At 51.5% G+C, this 22,796-nt stretch overlaps 1 protein-coding gene across 4 annotated transcripts in view; it reads left to right on the forward strand.

The window, feature by feature from the left end:
- Positions 1–22,796, forward strand: part of PPP1R16B (protein phosphatase 1 regulatory subunit 16B) — a 101,156-nt gene that overhangs the window by 54,648 nt on the left and 23,712 nt on the right. For all 4 annotated transcript variants that reach the window (XM_086702189.1, XM_086702186.1, XM_025932190.2 and 1 more), the window contains one exon: positions 21,608–21,678. In XM_086702189.1, coding sequence (XP_086558315.1) covers positions 21,608–21,678 — 71 coding nt within the window. The remainder of the gene's footprint in view (positions 1–21,607; positions 21,679–22,796) is intronic.

Here is a 22,796-nt window from a genome sequence, read left to right on the forward strand (position 1 = left end):
CACCCAGGCTCCCAACTGAACCACCCAGGCTCCCCTAAAACTGCTGTTTTTTTTTTTTTTTTCAACGTTTTTATTTATTTTTTTGGGACAGAGAGAGACAGAGCTTGAACGGGGGAGGGGCAGAGAGAGAGGGAGACACAGAATCGGAAACAGGCTCCAGGCTCTGAGCCATCAGCCCAGAGCCTGACGCGGGGCTCGAACTCACGGACCGCGAGATCGTGACCTGGCTGAAGTCGGACGCTTAACCGACTGCGCCACCCAGGCGCCCCTAAAACTGCTGTTTTTAAAAGGGGCTTGAGGAGAGGGCAAGTCTGAGCCCAGAGGGACACACACACACACACACACTCCACACACACACACTGCAGTCCAACGGAAGCCCCCCTCCCAACCCCCTCCCCCCCCCACCCCCCCCCCGCAATGATGGGCAAAGGGCACTGCAGACGTGGTCCCTCCGGCCTCGTCAGCGCATTACTGCTCAAATATTCAACCTGGTGCTGATGGGAGTGATGGAGGGGCGGTGGTTCCAGGGGTGGGGATGGTTAAAGATCTACCAGGTACCCAGCCTGTGAGGCACCAGAGTGCACGGGGCAGCCCTAGGGCTTTGGAGTGAGACTGTCTGGGCTCAAATCTGTGCTCTGTTGCTTGTTGGGTAATCTTGGGTGATTTGCAGCACTCAACCTCTCTGTGTCTCGGTTTCTCTTTTGGCCAAATAGAAATACTATCACCTTCTCAAAAGGGTGGCACCAAGGACTAGATGAAGCCTTGCTTTTTTCAGCACACTGTCCAGCATAGCGGAAGGTTCCAAAGTACGTTAGCTATCGGCTGTCCTTATTCTTTGACTATATGAGTTGGCATTTGCAGGCTTGCGGCAGGTGCCGAGCCCCTGACTGGGCCTGGTCCCTGCCCGGCATCCTCATGGCATGGTTCCATCTATCTGAGTGGTTGTCTTGTTACCATGCATCCCTGTGACCGACCCCCACCAAGGCAAGGGCTGGGTCTGGTTTGGCTCAGCCCAGTATATATGCCTGGGAAATCTGTATGAAGACTGCATACCCACATTGCTTCTGCCTTCTGAGTCAGGAGTTCAAGTCCCTGCCCCCCGTGAGCAAAACTTACGCCTTTTTATTGTGAGACAATTTTAGATTCATTTTAGATAAAAAAAAAAAATAATAGATCCCCTTTACTCTTTGCCCAGTTTACTCCAATGGTAACATCTTATAAAACTATAATATAGTATCTCAACTAGGAAATTGACATTGATTCAATCCATCAACGCTACTCAGTTTGTTTTTTTTTTTTGGCCAATTTTCGTGTGTGTGTGTGTGTGTGTGTGTGTGTGTGTGTGTGTGTGTGTGTGTGTTTAGCTCTGCAGTTGTCTAAATCACAGATGGAGATTTGTGTGACGAACACCACAGTCAAGATACAGGATTTAAAAATATTTATGACATACATATTGAAATAATAATATTTTGGATATAGTGGGTTAAATAAAATGTATTATTACAATTAAAATAATACTACGATTAAAATATAGTATTAAGATTAAGATATATTATTATTAAGGGGCACCTGGGTGACTCAGTTGGGGAGGCATCCAGCTCTTGATTTCAGCTCAGGTCGTGATCTCGAGGTTTGTGAGATCGAGCCCCGTACTGGGTTCTGTGCTGACAGTGCAGAGCCTGCTTGGGATTCTCTCTCTCCTATCCCTCTTCCCTCTCCCCTCGAATTAAATAAGAAAATTTAAAAAAAGTTAAAAATATATATTATTAAGACCTATTTTTTTAAATATGAAATTTATTGTCAAATTGAAAACCTATCTATTTTTTAATGTTGCCACCAGAAAAAAAAAATATGTGGCCCACATTGTATGTCTGTTGGACAGTGCCGGTCTTGAACATTACCATCCCTCCAGAAAGTTCCCTTGTGCACCTTCCTAGCCTGTCCTCTACCCGCCTCCTGGCAAGTACTGTTCTGATGGCTTTTTTTTTTTTTTTTTTTTTAACCACTACAGGTTAGATGTTTGTCTGTCTGTCTGTTTGGGGTGAAATCCACATCACATAAAATTAACCATTTTCAAGTATACACGCCAGTGACATTCCATACATTCACAGTGTTGTGCAACCACCACTACCATCTAGTCCCAAAACATTTTCACGCCCCCAAAAGGAAATTCTGTACCCGGTAAACAGTCACTTCCCATGCTGCCCTCCGTCCAGCCCCCGGCAACCACCGATCTGTTTCTGTTTCTCTGGCCGTACCTTATAAATGGAGTCCTGTGATATGTAACCTTTCGAGTGTGGCTTCTTTCACTTAGCATGATGTTTTCAAGGTTCACCCAGACTGTAGCATGAATTAGTACTTCATTCCCTTTCATGACTAAAGATATGTACACACTTGGATTGTTTTACTCGTGAGCTGTTTTGTGCCCGTTGTGAATGATGCTGCTACGAACATGAGTGTGCGTGCGTTTGAGTTCCTCTTTCCGGCGATTTGGAGGCACGTACCTAGGAGCGGAATTGCTGGGTCGTACGGTAATTCTGTTTCAGCGTTTAGGGAGCTGTCAGGTTGTTTTCCAAAGCAGCTTGCACCGTGTTGCATTTCCCACCAGCAGTACAGGCGCGTTCCAGTTTCTCCACATCCTCGCCAATCCTTGTCTTGTCTGCTTTTTCATTATGGCCACCCTAGTGGGTGTGAAGAGTACCGTTAGTTATGCTTGTTCTAGAACTCATTCAGAAGGAATAATAGCGTCGACTCCTGTGGGGGGGGGGGGCTTCTTCCAGCCTACCCGTGAAGATATTTGAGGTGTGTGGTTGAATGCCTGAAACACTGTGTCATGGACCATGGAGGACTTTAAAGGGGAAGAGAAGACTCTTTTAAGGCATAGGTGACAGCTCACTCCCCCCTCCCCCGAGATCACCTGCTATGCCTTGGTCGGGACAAGAGGATGGTGGGTAGTGAGGAAGGCCAGTTGGGGAAGTTCTCTCCGAGGACTTCGGGACACCTGAAGGATGAGAGAGGAGCCGGCTGTGTAGAAAGTCAGAAGAGGGTGGGCTAGAGGAGAGCGTTCTAGCAGAAACGGTGACATAAACAAAGGCCCTGAGGCAGGGAAAGGGGGTTCAGCGCTAAGTTGGGAAGGGTGTAGAACCGGTGGGAGCATGAGGGATGTTACTGCTGGTGATGCGCCATGGGGTGGGGGCCACAACCTTGCGTTAGCTGCGAGTGGGTCCCAGGGCACGAAGGGCCACACCCCCATGCCAGCCTTCTTGCTGCCTTCCCAGCCCCAAGGGGCAGCTCATCTGAGATATTGTGGCTCATCCCAGTGTCTTGCAGCCTCTCGAACTGGAGGGCGGGGTGGTGGCGATGGGGAAGGGCGCTGTCAGGGGCACCAAGTCCGAGATTCCAGGACGCGGGCCTGGAATCCCCACAGGGACTCTTGCGCGGTTGCCAAAGCAGGCTTGTAAGCTTGAGTCTTGCCGACACACCCACACCCTCGTCCTCTCAAGTTCACGGGGGACAAGGTTGCGGGCAGTGCATGGCTCAGCCCGGTGCTCTCCCCTCCCTGGGGAGCTGGGCACTGAAGAGCTCTGGCCAGCCTTCCGGAGCTTCGAGAACAATTTGTCCTGCACGCAGAGCCCTGGCCCCAGGACCCGAGTGTACCTGAGCCTCATCTACAAGAGGAAAACTGACCCCAGCTCTGTGTTACGTAAGGACATCTTTGGAATTTGGCTCCCTTTGAAATGAAATGGGAAAACTACACTCAAACAAGCAGGTGTGGGAGTTCAATAGGAGGGAAACTCCCTTAGGGTCATCTCTGGGTCGGTCTGCTTCGAGTGTTGGTTCATTCATTTAGCAAATGGTGCCGGCACCTACTTTGTGCCAGGTCTCCTGGTGGCAGTGCAAGAACAGATGGCCAATAAATGCTTGTGGGGAGAAGGAGGGGAGGGGCAAAGAGAGAGAAAGCCAGCAAGGGAGGGATGGAGGGAAGGAGGAAGGAAGGAAGGAGGGACGGAGGGCAAGAGAAAGAAAGGAGGGAAGGAAGAAGGAAGGAGGGAGGGAAGGAGGGGGGAGAGGAAGGAAGGAGGGAGGGACGGAGGGAAAGAGAAAGGAAGGAGGGAGGGAGGGGGAGAGGAAGGAAGGAAGGAGGGAAGGAGGGAGGGAGGGTAGGAGGGAGGAACAGTAGGTGGGAAGGAAGGCAGGAGGGAAGGGAAGGAAGGAAAGAAAGGAAGGGGTAAGGAAGGGAGGGTAGGAAGGGAGGGAGGGAAGGAGGAAGCATAGATGGACAGAAATACCCTTGCAGAGCTCACACCTGTGCCCATAGTCATGTGACTAAGTACAGTCTAGCTCAGTGTTGGTCAACAGAAGAATCATGTGAGCCACATACTTAATTTTAAATTTTGTAGTAGCCACATTCAAGTGGAAGAGAAACAGGCGAGATGAACTTGTATAACGTGTTCTCTTTCAGTCAATATCTCCTTTCAACATGCAATCAGTACAAAAAGTTACTGAGACATTTTCCGTATCTTTTTTTGGTATAAATCTTCAAAGCCCAGTGCCTTTTACACTTACAGTGTATCTCAGTCTGGGTGATGCACATACGAAGTGCTCCCCAGCCCCAAAGGGCTCACGGCACCTTATGGGCCACGGTGTAGGGGGACAGGTGCCGCGGACGAGGTGCATACTGTCCACTGTGGTGGGCACGTGAATCAAGGCCAAGGAAGACTCAGCCGGGGTGGTACATTCAGTCTTGCATTCGTTCACTCATTTAGTCTTCGTCTGGTGATCGCCGAATGTCTCCTACAGTGGTGTGAGGCTGGGCAGGGATTTAGCTGGTGGGAAAAAGGGAAGAATATTCCAGACCGAGGAGAGGGCAGACTGCAAGCTGGAAGAGAATGGGGCTCTTGTCTGTCTTGTTCACTGCTGGACGCCCACACCTGCACAGAGTTGGTGCCTGGTGAGTATTTGCGGAGGGGACGTGGGCGTGGAGGAGTAGGGTGTTTCTAGAGCCCGGGAGACACAGGAAGGAATGATGACAGAGGAGGCTGGAACATCCGCATCACCGGGAGGGCTTGTCAAACTGTAGATCACTGGGCCCTCCCCTCAGGTTCCTGATTCGGTAGGTGTGAGGGAGAACCACAGGATTTATGTGTCCAACGAATTCCCCAGTCCTGCTGTTGCTGCTGGTTCACACTGTGAGGACCTTGGGGCTAGTCCACCGACAGTGTGAAGGCAATGGGGAGCCATAGGAGGTTTTTGAGCAGGAGAGGAGCACCTTCAGGTCTGCGATTTGGGAGACGGCGGGTGGCCGCTGGGGGCAGGGGATGGCAGTGTCCTCCCCACTTGTCTCTAGCCAGGTCAACGGCACCTTAGCTCAAGAAGGTGCCTCAGGACCCATTCCATTCTCACACAGTACGGGAGCCTGGGTTGGGCCCCTACAACAAGAAAGAGACGACTTGTTTTCGGCACTGGGGGCGGTGGGGAACCGAAGCCCTTAGTCAGCTGCAGGATTCAGCGCAGACTTTCCCTGGTCAACAGAGATCTGACTGTGCGGGAGGGCGGGGGTGAGGTTGGGGCGCTGGGGGCCTGGGCTGGTAGCTGGATGGTTCTGGCTCAGGGTTTCTCTGGAAGTTGTGGTCGGTACGTCACCCGGGCTCCCGTCATCTGAGGGTGTGAGTGGGGCTGGAGGTTCTCATTCACTGTGGCTCTCTGACCGTGGCTCTCTCACACGGCTGGTGGCAGAAGGTCTCCGTTCCTCATGACGTGGTCTTTCCACAAGGCTGCTTACGTGTCGTCCCGACATGGCAGCTGCTTCCCTGCAAGTGAGTGATCGGAGGAGCAAGACCGAGCCCACCGTACCTTTTGTGACCCAGCCTCGGAAGCCACACTCCGTCCCATGGTGCCACACGCCGGTCAGCTCTGGTCAGTGGGAGGCCTGGGAGGAAGGGAGACGTAAGCAGCGTTTGGAGACGGGCTGCCACACCCAGGCTGCCCTTTGCCTCTATCCCAGGGTCATCCCACAAGATTGCCAAAGATGCTTTACGCCTGGAGCCACCACTAGGTGACTTAGAGCGTGAGCACTGGGTTCCACATTCCTGTGGGTGGCTTGTGTGTGTGTGTGTGTGGGGGGGGAGGGCCAACTAAATCATGTTGTCATTGCTGTTATTACTGTCATCCTCATCAATACCTTATAATCTCCCTCTCAGGTAACCTGATGAGGTTATAACTCCTCTTTTACAGATGGGGGAAACTGAGGCTCAGATAGAGGAGAAGACATGCCTGGGATCAGGTCACTGGCTGAAGGGGTCTGAATTCTTAGCCACTACCCCTGTGTTTGCATGCCAGGTGTCATGCTTGGGTGGCTTGCCTGTCCCCCTGACGGTGCATTCTGGTGTCCCCTCTCCAGGGTGCGAATGACCGTAGCAAAGGTCAGACTGGCCCTTTCATGCCTCTCAGAGCCTGGTGCCGGACGTGCTGGCAGAACAGGAAACGGGAAGGTTCCGGGCTGCAGATCCCCTGGCTCTGGAGACCTGGGGTCCAGCTTAGCTCTAAGACCTGTGTTGAAATTGTTATGGCAGAGCAAGCATGGAGTTCAAGTGTGGGGCTACTGGAGTCTCTTACCACCTGAGTGGCTTGATTAGCAAGTTGATTAGATGCGCTGTGACTCAGTATCCCTAGCTGTAAAATAGGAGTGATCAGAGAGGCTGCCCCCTTCCAGCCCGGGGCTGTGGTGGGGATCTGGTGAGCTAATTCCTACTCTGTGCCAGGCACACAAGGCAGTGCCCGGCACATGTGTGTTCTTGCTATCGCTGGCTTGTTAGATGCTGATGTGTTTGCTCTCTGTTCCCGCATCTGGCTGAGTCCTGGGGACAGGACCGTTGGGGACGGTCCATTTTTGTCTGCTGCTGGGAGCATCAGCAAATGATCCCCAGGTCCCAGGGCTGAGGACATTCCCAAGTTCTGTATTTAACTCTGCTCCAGCAGCAGGCCGGCCCTCCCCAAGCCAGGCCTTGCTAAGAGCAGTGGGTTCCAGAAGCTCTGGAAGACCTGCAGACTTGCTCCCCTCCTGGCCCAGACTGCTCCTCTCTGATAAAAGAGCGGGTTTTTCCATCCTGTAGCAGAAACGCGTCTGTCTCCCCTGCCCAGCCAGGCTCTCTCGTTTCTACACGTTTCACAGGTGGTCCTACAGCAGCCAGGGGGCGTGGATGGGGGACAAAGGACAGGGGCCTTGGGCGGTGGGCCTGGGTGGCAGGCAGCTATCCTGTTAGGAGACGCCTCTGTTCCGCTGTGGCAAGGGTGCTGAGTCTGTACCAGAAATGACAAAACCGAACGCCAGCACACGAAACCCCCCAGCCGTCAAACAGGAAGCAGGGCCCGGATAAAAATACCCTCTTTCCTGCAGCTGCAGCCTCCACCACACCGGTTTCAGAAGGTCACGCTCTTAACAGGAAACTCGGCTGCGCTGCGTGGCTGAGTTGGGGCTCCGGGGGCTGAGCTGGTGGGGAGAGAGGCGACAGCAGGCTCTCGGGGCTTTGTGCCCCCGTGTTTCTCAGCAGGTGCAGACACTGAACCCGATCTGCCCATGGCCCGCCTGGCCACGATGCAATGGCCTACCTTCGATGTGTGTTGATTTCTTCCTCTCCTACCTGGCACCACGAGGCTTTTATTGTGGGAGGGAAATGACTGCGGTTTTCGACATGCTTTGTGAGCTAAAAAGCCCTGCACCAGGGATCAGCAAACTTTTTCTGTAAAGGGCCAGATAAGAAACACCGTCGGCCGCGTGGGCCACCCAGTCTCTGTTCTGACAGAGGAAGCAGCCAAAGGCAATACATAAACAAACGAGCCTGTGTTCCAGTTAAACTTCATTTACGGGCACTGATTTTTGGCTTTCATGTAATTTTCCTGTGTCATAAAATATGATGCTTCTTTGATTTTATTCCCCCAACTGCCAAAAATATATATAGAGAGAGAATCATTCTTAAGTTGTAAGCAGTTCAAAATTGCACGATGTTAGCCATTGGACCATAGTTTGCCGACCCCTGCACAATGCAAACAAAGGGGTTATTATTATTATTGTTTCTATTTAACATCCTACCCAACACAGGAATTTCAGCTTCAGCATTTGCTTCAAGGGGTCAGCCAGCGTGAGACCTCATTTCTGCCCTAGAAATTTCACAGAAATGTAGTTCTTACCGCTTGGCTCTCATGGTGTGTGGAATGTATCATTTTGTGTTTTAGTGAAATTGGAACATTCTGGTTACTGGGGCGCCTGGGTGGCTCACTTGGTTGAGTCTGACTTTGGCTCAGGTCATGGTCTCACGGTTTGTGGGTTTGAGCCTCGCGTCAGGCTCTGGGCTGACAGCTCAGAGCCTGGAGCCTGCTTTGGATTCTGTGTCCCCCTCTCTCTCTGCTCCTCCCCACTCACGCTCTGTCTCAAACACATTTTTTTTTGAAAAGAAAATTCTGGTTATGAAAGTAGTGCATATGTATTTTTAAATGCTTGGACAATTCTGGCCACCATAAAATAAAAGTCACTGATAACCACCGTTCGTATCTTTTTTTTTTTTTTTTTAATTTTTTTTTTCAACATTTATTTATTTTTGGGACAGAGAGAGACAGAGCATGAACGGGGGAGGGGCAGAGAGAGAGGGAGACACAGAATCGGAAACAGGCTCCAGGCTCCGAGCCATCAGCCCAGAGCCTGACGCGGGGCTCGAACTCCCGGACCGCGAGATCGTGACCTGGCTGAAGTCGGACGCTTAACCGACTGCGCCACCCAGGCGCCCCACCACCGTTCGTATTTTAATTGTTTTTCCAATAAGCAGCGTGTGCCTGTGTGGAAGGCATTTTTCCTTTCTAATTGAGATTGCATTGAATGTACAGTTTTGGTCTCTCATTTTCCATTCTACACTATATATCAAGCAATTTCCCACATCCTTAAAAATTCCTCAAAGATACGAGCTGCAGAATATTCCATCATATGAATGTTCCATAATTTACCTAATCAGTCTCTAATTGTTTAGATGTTGGGTTGCTTCCGGTAATTCTTTATTATAAACAATGTATATAAACAGTGCTGCTGTGAACGTCCTTGTCCATAAATCTTTTTCCGCCACCCCTCCTCTTATCTTTAGCATGTGTATGTGCTGGAGATTCCTCGCAAAAAAACACATAGTTTCGACTTATCTATGGACGATTTTTGTTTTACTGGATTTTGCTTGGTGTATTATGCGATTCACAGGCTTTCTTCACTGATAATTGCTTCGTTCTCCCCACCCCACCGCTGACCCAGGCAGCCACTAATCTGCTTTCTGTTTATGATTTCATTTTGAAATATCTTTTTAAAAAACCACCCTAAGGGGCGCCTGGGTGGCTCTGTCAGTCAAGCGACCGACTCTTGGTTTTATGGACCAACTCAGGTCCATGATCTCACGGCTCGTGAGTTCAAGTCCCACATCCAGCTCTGCACTGACACTGCAGAGCCTGCTTGGGATTTTCTCTCTCGCTGTCTCTCCGCCCCTCCCCTGCTCTCTCTCTCTCTCTCTCAAAAAAAAAATAAATAAATAAATAAACTGAAAAAAAAATTTTAAATCCATTCTGCACCAGAGTAATGTTGCCATCCCCACTTTCTTTGTTTTCGCATTTGGTGGTTTATTTTTGAGCATTCCTTTATTTTTACGCTCTCTGTTATTTTGTTGGGATGTATCTCTTGTAAGCAACACACAGATGAATGGCTTTTTTTTTTTCTCTTTTTGACAACCAAATCTTCACTGCTTTATAGGGGAGGGTAGATGATTTCATTTATTGTAGTAGATAGTTGGTTTTTGGTCATCTTGCCTTAGGCCTTGTGACATTTATGTTTCTATGTTCTTTCATTCTGTGACTTTAATGAATACTATGTTTTCTTTTATCTTTCCCGTTGGTATAGAAGACAAAATCCCGGTTTTAGTTTCTCCGGTGGTTCCCTTTACAATTTCAAAAGTCTTGTTTAATTTCCTCAGCTAGACAGGTGGAAGCCCAGAGTGGGATTTGCTGGTGTTCTGTGTGACACAGCACTGAGAGACAGAAGCAAGATGCATAGTCTTTAGGAGAAAATTGAGAGCCAGGCAGACAGACGGGGGGGTGGGAAGGATGTGGTTATGGGACAGGAGAGTGGAACCAGGGAAAACAGACAGAAGGTTCCAAGTGGACCGGTGGGAGCTGGAGGAATATCCCCCTTCATAGGCAACTTGTTTCCTCTTACTAAATATCGATAGGAATGGGTTTTATTCTTAGTTATATATGGGTGAGTCTCTCCTGTCACTAGTTATGCCTGAAACACCAGCTGTACCTGGAATCAACCACACTAATATTGGTTCTCAACACTTATGAGCTAAGTGAGTTTGAGCAAATCATGGACGTTCCCTGTTGAACGAGCTGACGATAGCACCTAAGTCATAGGATTGTTGTCGTAGTTAACTGGGATGAGACATGTAGCATCTGGGCATTCTTCTGGGTATTCTTCTGGGTATTCTTCACGCTTGGAAAATATTCAGTAAACGTTAGATATTATTATGATGACTGTGAAGCCATTTTCGTTTTTATGTATATGCAGCTCCTGCGTGTAGAGCTGGGAATATTTTTATCTGTTACTTGCATGGAGAGATGAAATAATTATTTTTTTTTAAATTTTTTAACGTTTATTTATTTTTGACACAGGGAGAGACAGAGCATGAATGGGGCAGGGTCAGAGGGAGACACAGAATCAGAACCAGGCTCCAGGCTCTGAGCTGTCAGCACAGAGCCCGACGCAGGGCTCGAATGCACGGACAGTGAGCTCATGACCTGAGCCAAAGTCGGACGCTTAACCGACTGAGCCACCCAGGCGCCCCTGAAATAATTACTTTAAAAAATGAGGAACAATAAGTAGACAGAGAAGGGAGGTGATAGAGCGATGGGATTGGGGCAGCAGCAGGGGGAAGTCCCGAAGAGGAGTGCAGGGAGTTTGGGGAGAGAGGGCGGTTGGGGAAAAAAAAAGAACAGGTACCTTGGAGAGTTCCCAGGAGGCCAAGGCTCTGGAGGGCAGAAGGGAGATCAGGTTCCCAGATCCCCAGAGAAGCTGCAGGGAGAGGTACCGGGAAAATTCTGGAAGCAGAATTAGTGAAGAACAGGGACCTGGCACAGTTGGGGTCCAGGATGTTCATGAATGGAATGGGGGAAGTTCCAGGGTCACGTTTCCGGACTGGCAGTACCCTCACTTTGAGTCTGAGGTGTTAACAGGCACAGGTGCACCTGAGTGGCTCAGTTGGTTAAGTGTCCAACTCTTGATTTCAGCTCAGGTCATGATCTCACGGCTTTGTGAATTCGAGCCCTACATCGGGCTCTGCGCTTTAAGCTGCGGAGCCTGCTTAGGATTCTGTCCCCATCTTTCTCTCTGCCCCATCGCCACATGCTCTCTCTCTCTCTCTCAAAATAAATAAACATTGAAAAGAAAACAGTAAATAGGCACAGCCTTTGTAGCTTTGGTGGAGAAACCTTACAGACCCACGTCTTCTCTTATGAGATGAGTTAAATTCAGTTCTTTCTCCCTTTGAGGAAATCTAGTAAAATATCCGCTGCTACATTAGGAAGTTATTCTTCTCCCACCCCCACGTTTCAGAAAGACTCTGCATTTGTCACGAGCATTGACTGTAGCTTATTTTGCCTCAAGGTTTCCCTGGTTTCCTTCTGTTTATTTATTTATTTAGACTGAATTTTCCGAGAACAGTTGTAGGCGCATAGCAAAAATGAGGGTAGGTACAGAGATTTTCCATATACCCCTTGGAACTACACATGCGTATTCTCCTCCATCATCAACAACCCCCACCAGTGTGCTACTTTGGTTACCATTGATGAGCCTACATTGACCTATCATTAGCCTACAAAGACCCCGGTTTACATTAGGGTTCACTCTTGGTGTTGTCATTCTGTGGGTTTGGACAAATGTATAATGTATAATGATGTGTATCCATCATTATGGTAGCATACAGACTGTTTTCAGTGTCCTAAAAATCCTCTGCGTTTTGCCTATTCATCCCTCCCCCCTCCCCAACTCCTAGCAACCACTGATTTTTTTTTTAACTGTCTCCATAGTTCTGTCTTTTCTAGAACATCATATAGTTGGAATCATACAGTATGCAGCCTTTTCACATTGGCTTCTTTCACTTGGCGATATGCATTTAAGGTTCTCCCATGTCTTGTCATGACTGGACAGCTCATTTCTTTTTAGCACTGGATAAATATTCCATTGTCTGGATGTACCATGGTTTGCCCGCTTACCTGCTGAAGGACCTCTGGGTTACTTCCAAGTGTTGGTGATTATGACTAAAGCAGTTATAAATTTTTGTGTGCAGGCTTTTGTGGATATAGTTTTCAACTTCTTAGAGTAGATACTAGGGAGTGTGACTACTGGATTATGCGGTAAGGGTATGTTTAGTTTTGTAAGAAACCGTCAAAAGTTGCTGTACCATTTTGCATTCCCACCAGCAATGGATGAACGTTGACTATATTCATGTGGGTCTATTTCTGGGCCCTCTATTCTGTTCTGTCGATCTGTTTGTCTCTTCTTCCACCAATACCACACTTTCTTGATTACGGTAGCTTTAGGGGTAAGTCTTGAGGTCAACTGGTGCCAGTACCCCAACTTTGTTCTTCTTCTTCAACATAGTGTCGGGGCTTTTGTCTTTTTCTATAAATCTTAGAATCGATGTGTCAGTATTAATAAAATCACTGACTGAGATTTTGGTTGGCATTGAATCTATAGATCAAGTTGGAAAGAACTAACATTTTGACAATATCGAATCTTCCTGTCCGTGAACATAGACTATTTCTCCATTTATTTTTCTTTGATTTCATTCGTTTGAGTTTTGTAGTTTTGCTCATATGGATCATATACATATTTTTCTTAGATTTTCCTGGTATCTTTAGTTTTATTTTCTCAGGAGAATTTTTTTATTTGTTAATTCTCTCAACAACTATTTGTTGAGCTCTTACTCTAGGTGCTGGATATTCCAGATAAGAAGACAGACAGGATTTGCCTGCACAGAGTTGGCATTCTAAAGGGTCTGCAATACCTTTTTCTGCGCACATCTAATACTAGATATAAGTGACACATGTGCAGAGGCTTCTGGGTAGCTGATGCGAGTCCCTGTCAACAACTTCTGTCCAGCATGACCGTGTGTCTTGGACATGGAGGTTCTAGAAAAGAAAATATTATAGCTACATGACTGACATGCCCTTGGCCATCTTGCCTTCCTAGGTTTGAAGGTATCGGAGATGCTAAGAGAGAAACCAGCCTCTTTGTATAAGTCAAGGAATGAAGATTCTCTCTGAGATTAAAATGTCTATGGCCTGGCCTGGGAGCATTTTTGTTCAGAGCACGAAGTATAGACCAGCCCAGGAGAGGATGCTCTGGCCAGTTCTGAGGCTTGGGTAGAGACCGAGCAGGCTCTCTTTACCACCGCAGTCATCAGATATTGACTGGGATCCCAAACCATCTCATAGTAGCTAAAAAGTTTACGGTTCCTACTCTCCTACCCCTCCAGCCCTTTCACTAGACCTCCTGGTCTAGTAAAAACACAGACAAATGCATGCACACATACATCATAGTGTTAAGTGTTTGGGGGAGGGAACAGGAAGCGCATGAGAAGGGTGCCTCCCCCAGCCTCGGTGTCAGCTTCACAGAGGAAGTGACATTTAAGCTGAGACATTTAACCTGAAACCCGGTTAAGAATTAACCATGAAGTGAAGGCTGAGAAAGTCAGGCAGAGGGATAGCCCATGAGAAGGGCACGAGAGTCAAGAGAGAGGGTGGTACATGGTGGTCCTGGAAGGGTCCGGGTGGTTAGGAGGGAAGGTGCCAGCAGAGGTGGGCAGAGGCCAGATCATGCAGGGCCCTGGAGGGATCAAGTGGCCAGTGGCCTCCTTCTTTCTTTCCCTGTTTTAAGTAAGAATCAAACACCTATTGTTTACCAGGTATTGTCCTAGGCACCGTGGGTACAGTAATGGATGAGACAGATACTGTCCTCACCTCGTGGAACCCCCAGGCTGGAAGGGGAACGAGCTCTCAGCAGGGTGCTCAAGGCCACCTTAAAGCCCCTTCCTCTTTTTTTTTTTTTAATGTTTATTTATTTTTGAGAGAGAGAGAGAGAGAGAACACGAGCAGGGGAGGGCAGAGAGAGAGAGGGAGACACAGAATCTGAAACAGGCTCCGGGCTCTGAGCCGTCAGCAGAGAGCCTGACGTGGGGCTCGAACTCAGGAACCATGAGATCATGACCTGAGCTGAAGTCGGGCGCTTAACCGACTGAGCCACCCAGGCGCCCCCTCTCCCTATTTTTTTTTTTTAATTGAAATATCACTCACATACCACAAAATTTACCTGTTTAAAGTGTGCAAAGGATGCCTGGGCGGCTCAGTCGGCTAAACGTCTGACTCTTGATTTTGGCTCGGGTCATGATCTGTGGTTTGTGAGATCGAGCCCCGTGTCGGGCTCTGTGGTGGTAACTTGGGATTCTGTCTCTCTCCCTCTGTCTCTTCCCCTCCCCTGCTCACGCTCCTCCCCCCCGGCCCAATTCAAAATAAATAAACATTAAAGTGTGCAATCTGTGGTCTTTAGTATATTCATAAGGTTGCGCAACCATTACCACTGTTGCAGAAAATTGTTAATTCCAGAAAATTGTTATCACCCCAAATGAAACCCTGTACCATAAGCCGGTCACATCCCAGGGCCCCTTGCCCTCAGCCCTTGGCAGCCACTGATCTATTTTCTATCGTTATGGGTTTGCCTACTCTGAAAATTTCATACAAATGGAATCATACAACACGTGGCCTTTTGCGTTTGGCTTCCTTCCCTTGGTGTGATGTTCTCAGGATTCGTCCATGCTGTGGCATGTGTCAGCATTTCATTCTTTTTCATAGCCGCATAATATTCCACCATGAACAAACCCCATTTTACTTATTTCTTTATCCATTGCTGGACATCTGCGTGTTTTCACTTTCGGGCAATTATAAATACTGCTCCTAATAAACGTTTGTGGGCAAGTTTTTGTGGGGAAACTTGTGTTTATTCCTCCTGGGTCTATACCCAGGATTGGAATCACTGGATCACTTGGTGACTCTATATTTACTTTCTGAGCCACTGCCAGACTTCTCCTCGGCGGCCGCCCCATTTCACATTCCCACCAGCAACACACAAGGGTTCCGGAGCCCCTTCCTCCTTGCCAACCCTGTTATCGTCTGCCTTTTTTTCTTCCCAGATGGGTCCTGGAGAGGGGCTCCCTGGGGAAGAATAAGGCCTGGCTCCTGGGGCCTGCACTTGGGAATGTGGCTTTGAGGGAAGCCCGGGTCTGCCTTGCCCACCCTCCACTGCGGCTGAGTCACCGTCCGGCATCTTGGGGTGAACCGGCCGGCAGTGGGACGGGCTGTACCAGCCCCTGCAGAAGCCACCATTAAACTTGACTGAATCTCCACCCCCAGCCTTGGGGCGGCTGGGCTTCCCTGGAAGCAGCTATCTCTGGCTGTTTCTGCTCCAGGGAGGGGGGGCAGTGGTGGGTGGAGAGGTTGCAGTCGAGTGAGTTTGGAGGCATGGCGCATCGAGGGCCCAGGACAACCTTTCTGAGAGCGCTGGTCCTCCCGGCAGTGTCTGAGCAGCAGGCTGGGCGCCCGGCCACCCCGACAGCACCCTGGGAAGGGGGAGAGCGGGAGGGCAGGTGGAGGAGCTGGTTGGACCAGGCTGCACGTGCTGGACCCGGGAGACTCTGTGGAGGGGGAGCAGCCCAGTGGGTTGGCGTCGCAGCTGGCCGTGTGCCTCCCGCGTGCCTGGCATCGGGTGGGGAGGTCTGCCTAGAACGGAGGTGCACAGGGAGATGGACAGAGGATGCATTGGAGCTCAGGCTTCTGTGTCTACCCCAGAGTTGCTACTCACCTGTCACGGGACCTCAGGCTAAGTGTTAACCTCTGTGCCACCGCGTCCCTGTCTGCAGGCTGCACTAAGAGAGTCGCTGTGATGACTATCACGGATCACTGTCTTCATTAACCAGTACTGAACACTGAATGATCGGCGATGGTCCCGGCCCTTCTGGCTTTTCATCCTGTCTGTGGCTCTCTGCTGCATTCACCCTGCTCCTCTCTCTGCTGTCCACGTTCCTGCCCGGGCCCTTGTGTGGCCACGATGTTAGCCAAGCGGTGAAGCGTTCAGCTTTTGGAGGCAGCCAGCCGAGGTCAGAAGTCCGAGCTCTGCCGTTCCCAGACACGTGCCCTTGGACAAGTCCTTTCCCTTGCTCAAGACTGAGCCTCAGTTTTCCCATCTGTGAATTGGGGGCAATAACAGCAGGCAGGTGATACTAGCCGGTCGTTAATCCTCATACTGGATCAGGAGGACTAACGGATTGAAAGACAAAGTGCTTAACGCCGTGCCCGGCACGGTTAGGGCTGGCTGCACAAAGAGCAACGGAAGGTGTCAGGCAGAGGGCGTGAGGTCTGGGACCCTGGGCAGGAGGGGACTGATGGGTGTCCGTGCCCGGCCTGGGAGTGGCCTGAAGGACTCCGGCTGCATTGCCAGTGGAGGCTCAGGGAAGGATATTTGCTGCTTCATTTCTGTACCAAATCCGTATTGTGGCTTTTCAGTTCCTGAGTCACACGCCCTGTGGTGTGTGCAGGGCTGTACGCATGTCCCCAAGGTTTCCTGGTCCCAGGGGCAAGCAGCTCTCTGGGCCCTCCCCTCCCCCCTCCCCCCGAGCGATCTTCCCTTCCTCCCTCGCTTCCTTCCTTCGTCCATTCACACAATAGACTTGCTTTTTAAAATTTTTATTTTTAAATAAAAATTGAATATATGTAAGATATACAACAGGATGTTGATCTAGAGAGAGAAATGATTAATAGAGTGAAGCTAATTCACATACCCATCTCCCTATATAGTAACCTTTTTTTTTTTTTTTTTTTTTTTTAGATATTGGCCAAAGGGCACAAAGTTTCACTTCGTTATATGGAATCTAATGCACAGCATAGCGACTATAGTGAATGCTTTATTGGGGCGCCTGGGTGGCTGAGTTGGTTGAGTGTCCGACTCTTGATTTCAGCTCAGGTCACGATCTCACGGTTCCTGAAATCGAGCCCTGCGTCGGGCTCTGTGCTGACAGCATGGAGCCTGCTTGGGATTCTCTCTGTCTCCCCCTCTTTCTCTGCCCCCCCTGCCTGCTCTCTCTCTCTCTCTCTCTCTCTCAAAATAAATAAATAAACATTTAAAAAATAATAATTGAAAACTAGAAATTTGCTGAGGGAGCATATTTCTGGTGCTTTTGCTACAATAATTTCTGGAGCCCCTGCTAGGAGCCGGGCTCCCTCGCGGAGCCCAAAAAAACTAAAGAAAGAGTTATATAATCATTGTAGACTAATCAGCCTGTATTCACAAACCGGGAGAGGCACTGCTGTGGAGCTGAAATGCAGAAATGCAAGGTACTATGGGAGTGGGTAACTCAGGCAACTTGCCCGAGACTGGGGTGATCAGGGAAGGCCTCTCAGAGGAGGTGACGTTTCAGCTGGAATCTGAGGTTTGAAGAAGAGTTCGCTGGCCCAAGAGTGAGAAGAAGGAGGGCTCCAGCCACAGGAACCTGCACGTGTAAAAGCCTGGAGGAGCTCTGTTTTTGTTTTCTTTCATTTTGATTTGGTAAATGAAAGAAGCCAGCGGCCACTGAATCGGTCACTGAGGGATTCGGGGAGGGGCAGAGACTGCATCACGCGGTGCCTCGGAGGCAGTGGAAGGATGTGGCCTCGTTGCTGGGCGCTGGGTGGAAAAGGAGGTGAGAGGGGGCGGGGAGGGGGGAGGAGGGCCGGTGAGTGGGTGCCCCACGGACATGACTGTGCAAGTCACATGGCCGGGCGGCAGCTGCTCAGCCCCAGAGCGCCCCCCGCAAGTGTGGATTGCCCAAGGTCCGCCTCGGTGGACAGACACCTCTGTCCTTCCGTCCAGGGCCGGGAGCAGGTGCCACACAGACCGGCTCGAGGTCAGGCCGTCTGCTCTGTGGGGTAGAGTGGGTCAGGTGGCAGAAAAACCACCAGCTCATCAGCAGTGATTTCTCCCGGCAAAGGCAGCCGCCACCAGCTTCCTGCCGAGATGGGTCCCTTCAGCCTCACTCGCTACAGCTGGAGATGGAGGGGAGCAGACGGCCCTGCTTGGCCCAGATTCCAGCCAGATTGCCAGGGAGGTGTGGGCGGAGCGACAGGGTGGGTGCCAGGAGCAGGAATACAGGAGAGGAGGGTGGGAGCCACCTCCTTGCCATCTCAGGGGGACCTTGCTTGCATGGGGGGCGGTGGGGACCACCTCATTGCGGTCCTTGAGCCAGCAGAGGCTTGGAGCTCCCTCGAGAGCGATGCTTCTGTCTTTTACAGCCAGGCCAGGAGCTTTTGAGAAATGCGAGATGTTGACGGTTTCATCCCCAGTGCCCGGCGCCTGGCGGGACCAGGCGGGAGCTTAGTGGTTGCTTTTTATTTGTGTTTTAAAAATAAGGGGCGCCTGGGTGGCTCAGTCGGTTGAGCGTCCGACTTGGGCTCAGGTCACGATCTCACGTCCCGTGAGTTCGAGCCCCGCGTTGGGCTCTGTGCTGACAGCTCGGAGCCTGGAGCCTGCTTCCGATTCTATGTCTCCTTCTCTCTCTGCACCTCCCCTGCTCACCCTCTGTCTCTCTCTCTCTCTCTCAAAAATAAATAAACATTAAAAAATTTTAAAAAAATTGTGGTAGTAGCTTTCGGGAGATGAGCCTGGAGGGGTAGGGAGACAGGACTGCTGGGTACAGCTGAGCAAGCTGCACACTGCACAACTCCAGAGGAAGCCATTCCCATAGACCGTGATGAGAGGAATGCAGCCTGGGAATTGTGCAAGGTGGTAGCCCTGGAGGTGGGACCCCACCATGCAGGACCTTGAAGCCCAGCAAACATTTTCTGCAAAGGGCCAGAGAGTAAATATTTTAGACTGTGTGGTCCATACATTCTCCGCTCTGCGACTCAACTGTGCTGTTTCAGGATGAAAGCAGTCATTGGCGATATGTAGATAAATGTTTCTTGTTCCAATAAACAACCTGATCTACAGAAACAGGCTGCCTGCCAGATTTGGCCCGTGTGCCCACCCCGGTGAAGGCCACGAAAGGATTTTGAACTTCATTCTAAGAGCCGTGGGGAGCCATGAGAGGGTTTAAACAGGAAGTGAGAGGTGCAAGTTCGCAGTTAACACGGTTCTGAAAGACCTGACTGTGCCCCCAGGACCTGCAGTGTTTCTTGCGTCCTGTGTGTGGATCACTCTGTTAGTGCTGGTTCCCACTGGCCTCAGGGGCAGAGGGGAGCAGCCCCGTGGTCAACAGTCAGGGCCTCGGAGTCGGAGGACCTGCTTTCCTCTGCTTGGTCTCCTGTGACTATGACCCTTTGTCTCTTCTTCTCCACGAGGGGAATCGTTACAGACAGGAGCCCCATGAAGGAAGGTGGCTCTGCACGGACCTGGGGGCACAGGAAGAGCTCAGTAAGGAGGCACTGTGGATGTAAGAGTCCCTTTTTCTTGCTGAACCGGAGGCAGGAAAGCCCGGTCGCGCCCTGGGCGCGTGCCGTGGGCTCTTTGCTCCAGTGAGCTGTGCCCAGAGCCAGGCTCCCAGCTGGGGCAGAGCACACTTCCAAGGACACCGTGGCTCATACATGCGAAGGGCTCCGTGGAGATGGGGGTGATGCTTCCTACCTCTTGGGCTGAAAATAACTGCCCGCCATGGGAGTGATTCCTCATCTTGGGTTCCCAATAATTCCTGCACACGGACGCTGTTTTTGGCAGCTGGTGTTTCATTTCTGTCTCCAAGAGTGTCTTCTGGACAGGGAGCCTGGTCCCCCCCACCCCCACCCCGGCGCTCCCCGCGGGATTTGATGGCTTGCCTCGTATAAGCAGAACCTTCCCAGAATCCGTCCTGTACAGGGGCACCATGGCCACTTCTGCTCTCCCAAAGGCCACCAGCCAGCCCCACGGGCTCTCCACTGGCCCCTGGATCGGCAGGCTGGGCCTCGGTGATCAGTGATCTTGCCATAACTCTTACCTGCCCCGAGGCTGTGGGGGTCACCACTGCAGGGTGGTCTGATTTGCTCAGAGCCGGAGAGGCTGTGTCCTTGGGCTGAGCTAGGGGGCTGCCGATTAGGCCACGGTCCAGGAAGAGTGGCTGAGGACTTACCGTGTGCCAGGCCTCGGGGAAGGAACAGTAAGTGCCAGGTCACCGTCCTGCCCTTTTGGGGCTTAGTGTCCTACGGCAGACAGACCCAAAGCCCCTAATGACCCAGATAGTTATGTAATTTCGGTTGTGAAAGGCTACAAACTAGATTCAGAGGAATGTGGGTGTATGTTAACAGGGGAGTGCCTCGTCTGGGGAGTTTGAGCTGAGACCTGAAGGTTGAGGAGTGAGGCAGATGTGTGTGTGTGTGTGTGTGTGTGTGTGTGTGTGTGTGTGTGTGGGTGTGTGTGTTAGGGGCAGATGTATGAATGAAGCTGGATGGACGGATAGCGGATGGGTGGATGAATGAAGGGACGCGTGGATGGATGAGTGAGTCTTCCAGGCAGTGGGAACAGGCTATGCAAAAGCTCAGAGACCAGAGGATGCAAGGTGACCCTGTAACTGATGAGAGACCATTGTGGAAGGTGTTTGGAGTTTAAGGAATGGGACTGGAGAGGTAGGTAGGTAGGAGCACCATGTACCGCTGAGCAAGTTGCGCACTGCTCCAGGGGGTGCCGGTCTTATAGATGGCGGTATGAACGGTGCCCCCCGGGCTGTGCAAGATGGAGGCCTGCAGGAGGGAGCCCATCATGCGAACACCGTATGTCTTAGGAGGGGTTTTGGACTTTGTTCCCAGAGCACTGGGGAGCTACGGAAGGCTTTTGACAGTTGGCGATGGGGCTCATTTCCATTTATAGTGCCCCAAAGCGGCGCTGTCCAGTAGAACTTTCTGTGAGGATGGAAACGTTCTATTTCGGCACTTTCTAATACGGTAGCCACGTGTGGCTTTTGAGCACTTGAAATGTGGCCAGAGTGACCAAGGACGTGACTTTTGAATCCTTATGAGTGTAAGTTTAAAAGGCTGTAATAGCCAGATGCGGCTGCTGGCTCCATAGTGGACAGGCTGCTCCAGAGACTGAGACCATATCCCCCCCCAGACTCCTGCCCTGCTGGAGACGTCGCCGCTTGCCAGAAGGCTGGGCGGAGGCCTCAGACTCCCTCCTCATGTGGACCTCAGTTCACCCTCGGGCCAGGGAGGCCACAGGCCTGTGGTTCTAGGAACTGGGCCTGGTGAGGGTAGAGCTGAGGGACCGCGTCCATCCCCTCTGCGCCTGAGACCTCGTCTCTTCCCCTGCTCCCACCCCCCGGGGGTGCTGAGCCGGTATCCGTCCTGCAGAAGCAGCGGCCGTGTCCCTGCCCTTCCCAGATCCCCCCTAGTTTCCCCACAGCAGCTCCTCATCTGTATGGTGGAGAGCTGTTCACACTTGCCTCCTGTGCCCAGGACGTTCGCATCAGGACCTGGGCGCGGTGGGTCTTACCTGGGCCCCCCCCCGCACACCTGCTCACTCCTCTGCCCTCCGTTGCAGTGCGCTATTTCCTGAAGAACAAGGTCAGCCCTGATCTGTGCAATGAGGATGGTCTCACAGCCCTGCACCAGGTAAGGACCTGGGGTCCCTGGATCCGTGCGCCCCAGCGGAACGGTCACGCCATCTCCCGGCCTTTCCCTGCCCGGAACCCCCAGGGCGGAGGGGAGGAAGGGCAGCCTCAGCTGTCTCGTCTGAAAGGCTCTTGTCTGCTTGGGAGATGCGCGTGTCTGTCACCGACACGCCCACGGAGCCCCTGGGCACACGTGCGTGCAGCACACGCACAGCCTCCCGGCACAGGGAGCCTTTGTCACCGCGTCCTCTCTGCCCAGCGAAGGGCTCGACAGACAAAGCAAGTTTGTTCTGAGTTCGAGGTTTACGAAGCATGTTTGTTCGCACCCACCGAGGCCTCCGTCCACCCTGGTGGGAAGGGTGATTGACAGGGAGGCCACGACCCGCCTGGGGTCACACAGCCGTGGTCCGTGGCCGTGAACCAGGTGCCCTCGTGGCCCACATCCTTTCCGGGGCGGCGCGATGGGCCAGCCCCCCCTTGGCCCGAGAGGGGCTGTTCTCGCTGTCATCACTCAGCTGGGTGCTGCCAGAGCCTCCTAGCTGGGCCCCGGCATTCAGTTGCCCTGCTGTGTTGCGTTCTTCCCGCGGTGGCCTCAGGGACGCTCGGGCCAAAAGTCTGATGTTACTCAAAGCACTCTTGGTGTCCTCCCACATGGTGCCTCGAGGCCTGGCCCCTGACCAGTGCTCCATGCTCCCTGCCTCTCCGGGATCCAGCCACATGGCTTTTCTGTTCCTTCCACACACTGGCTCCTCCCACCACTTTTCCCATGGCGTGTGGGGGTGTGCCCTAGTTAGCCCCCGTGTGCAGCAAGAGCCTGAGAGCTGTGCTATCGTATAGTGTCCTTTTCTTCTGAGCACCTGCTCCGGTAGCCATTTTAGCCATTCGATGCTGGCCTCCCTCTATCCAGACAGAGCCCATGTCTCCTGCCCATTGGTACGTCCTACCATCTTTCCCCGTGCTGGTATACAGTCAGTGCTCGATATGTGCGTGCTGACTTGAACACACGGAAGTCTCCCGGTGCCCTGGCCCAAGTTTCTGAGCAGGTGGACTTGCACGCAGTCTGGCAGGTGGGAGCCCAGGCTGCCTGAACCCCAAGCTCTCTCCCCGAGAGCGTCTCCA

This window comes from Puma concolor, chromosome A3 (genome assembly GCF_028749965.1).
Source record: "Puma concolor isolate L17-30 chromosome A3, mPumCon1.1.hap2, whole genome shotgun sequence".
NCBI lineage: Eukaryota > Metazoa > Chordata > Mammalia > Carnivora > Felidae > Puma > Puma concolor.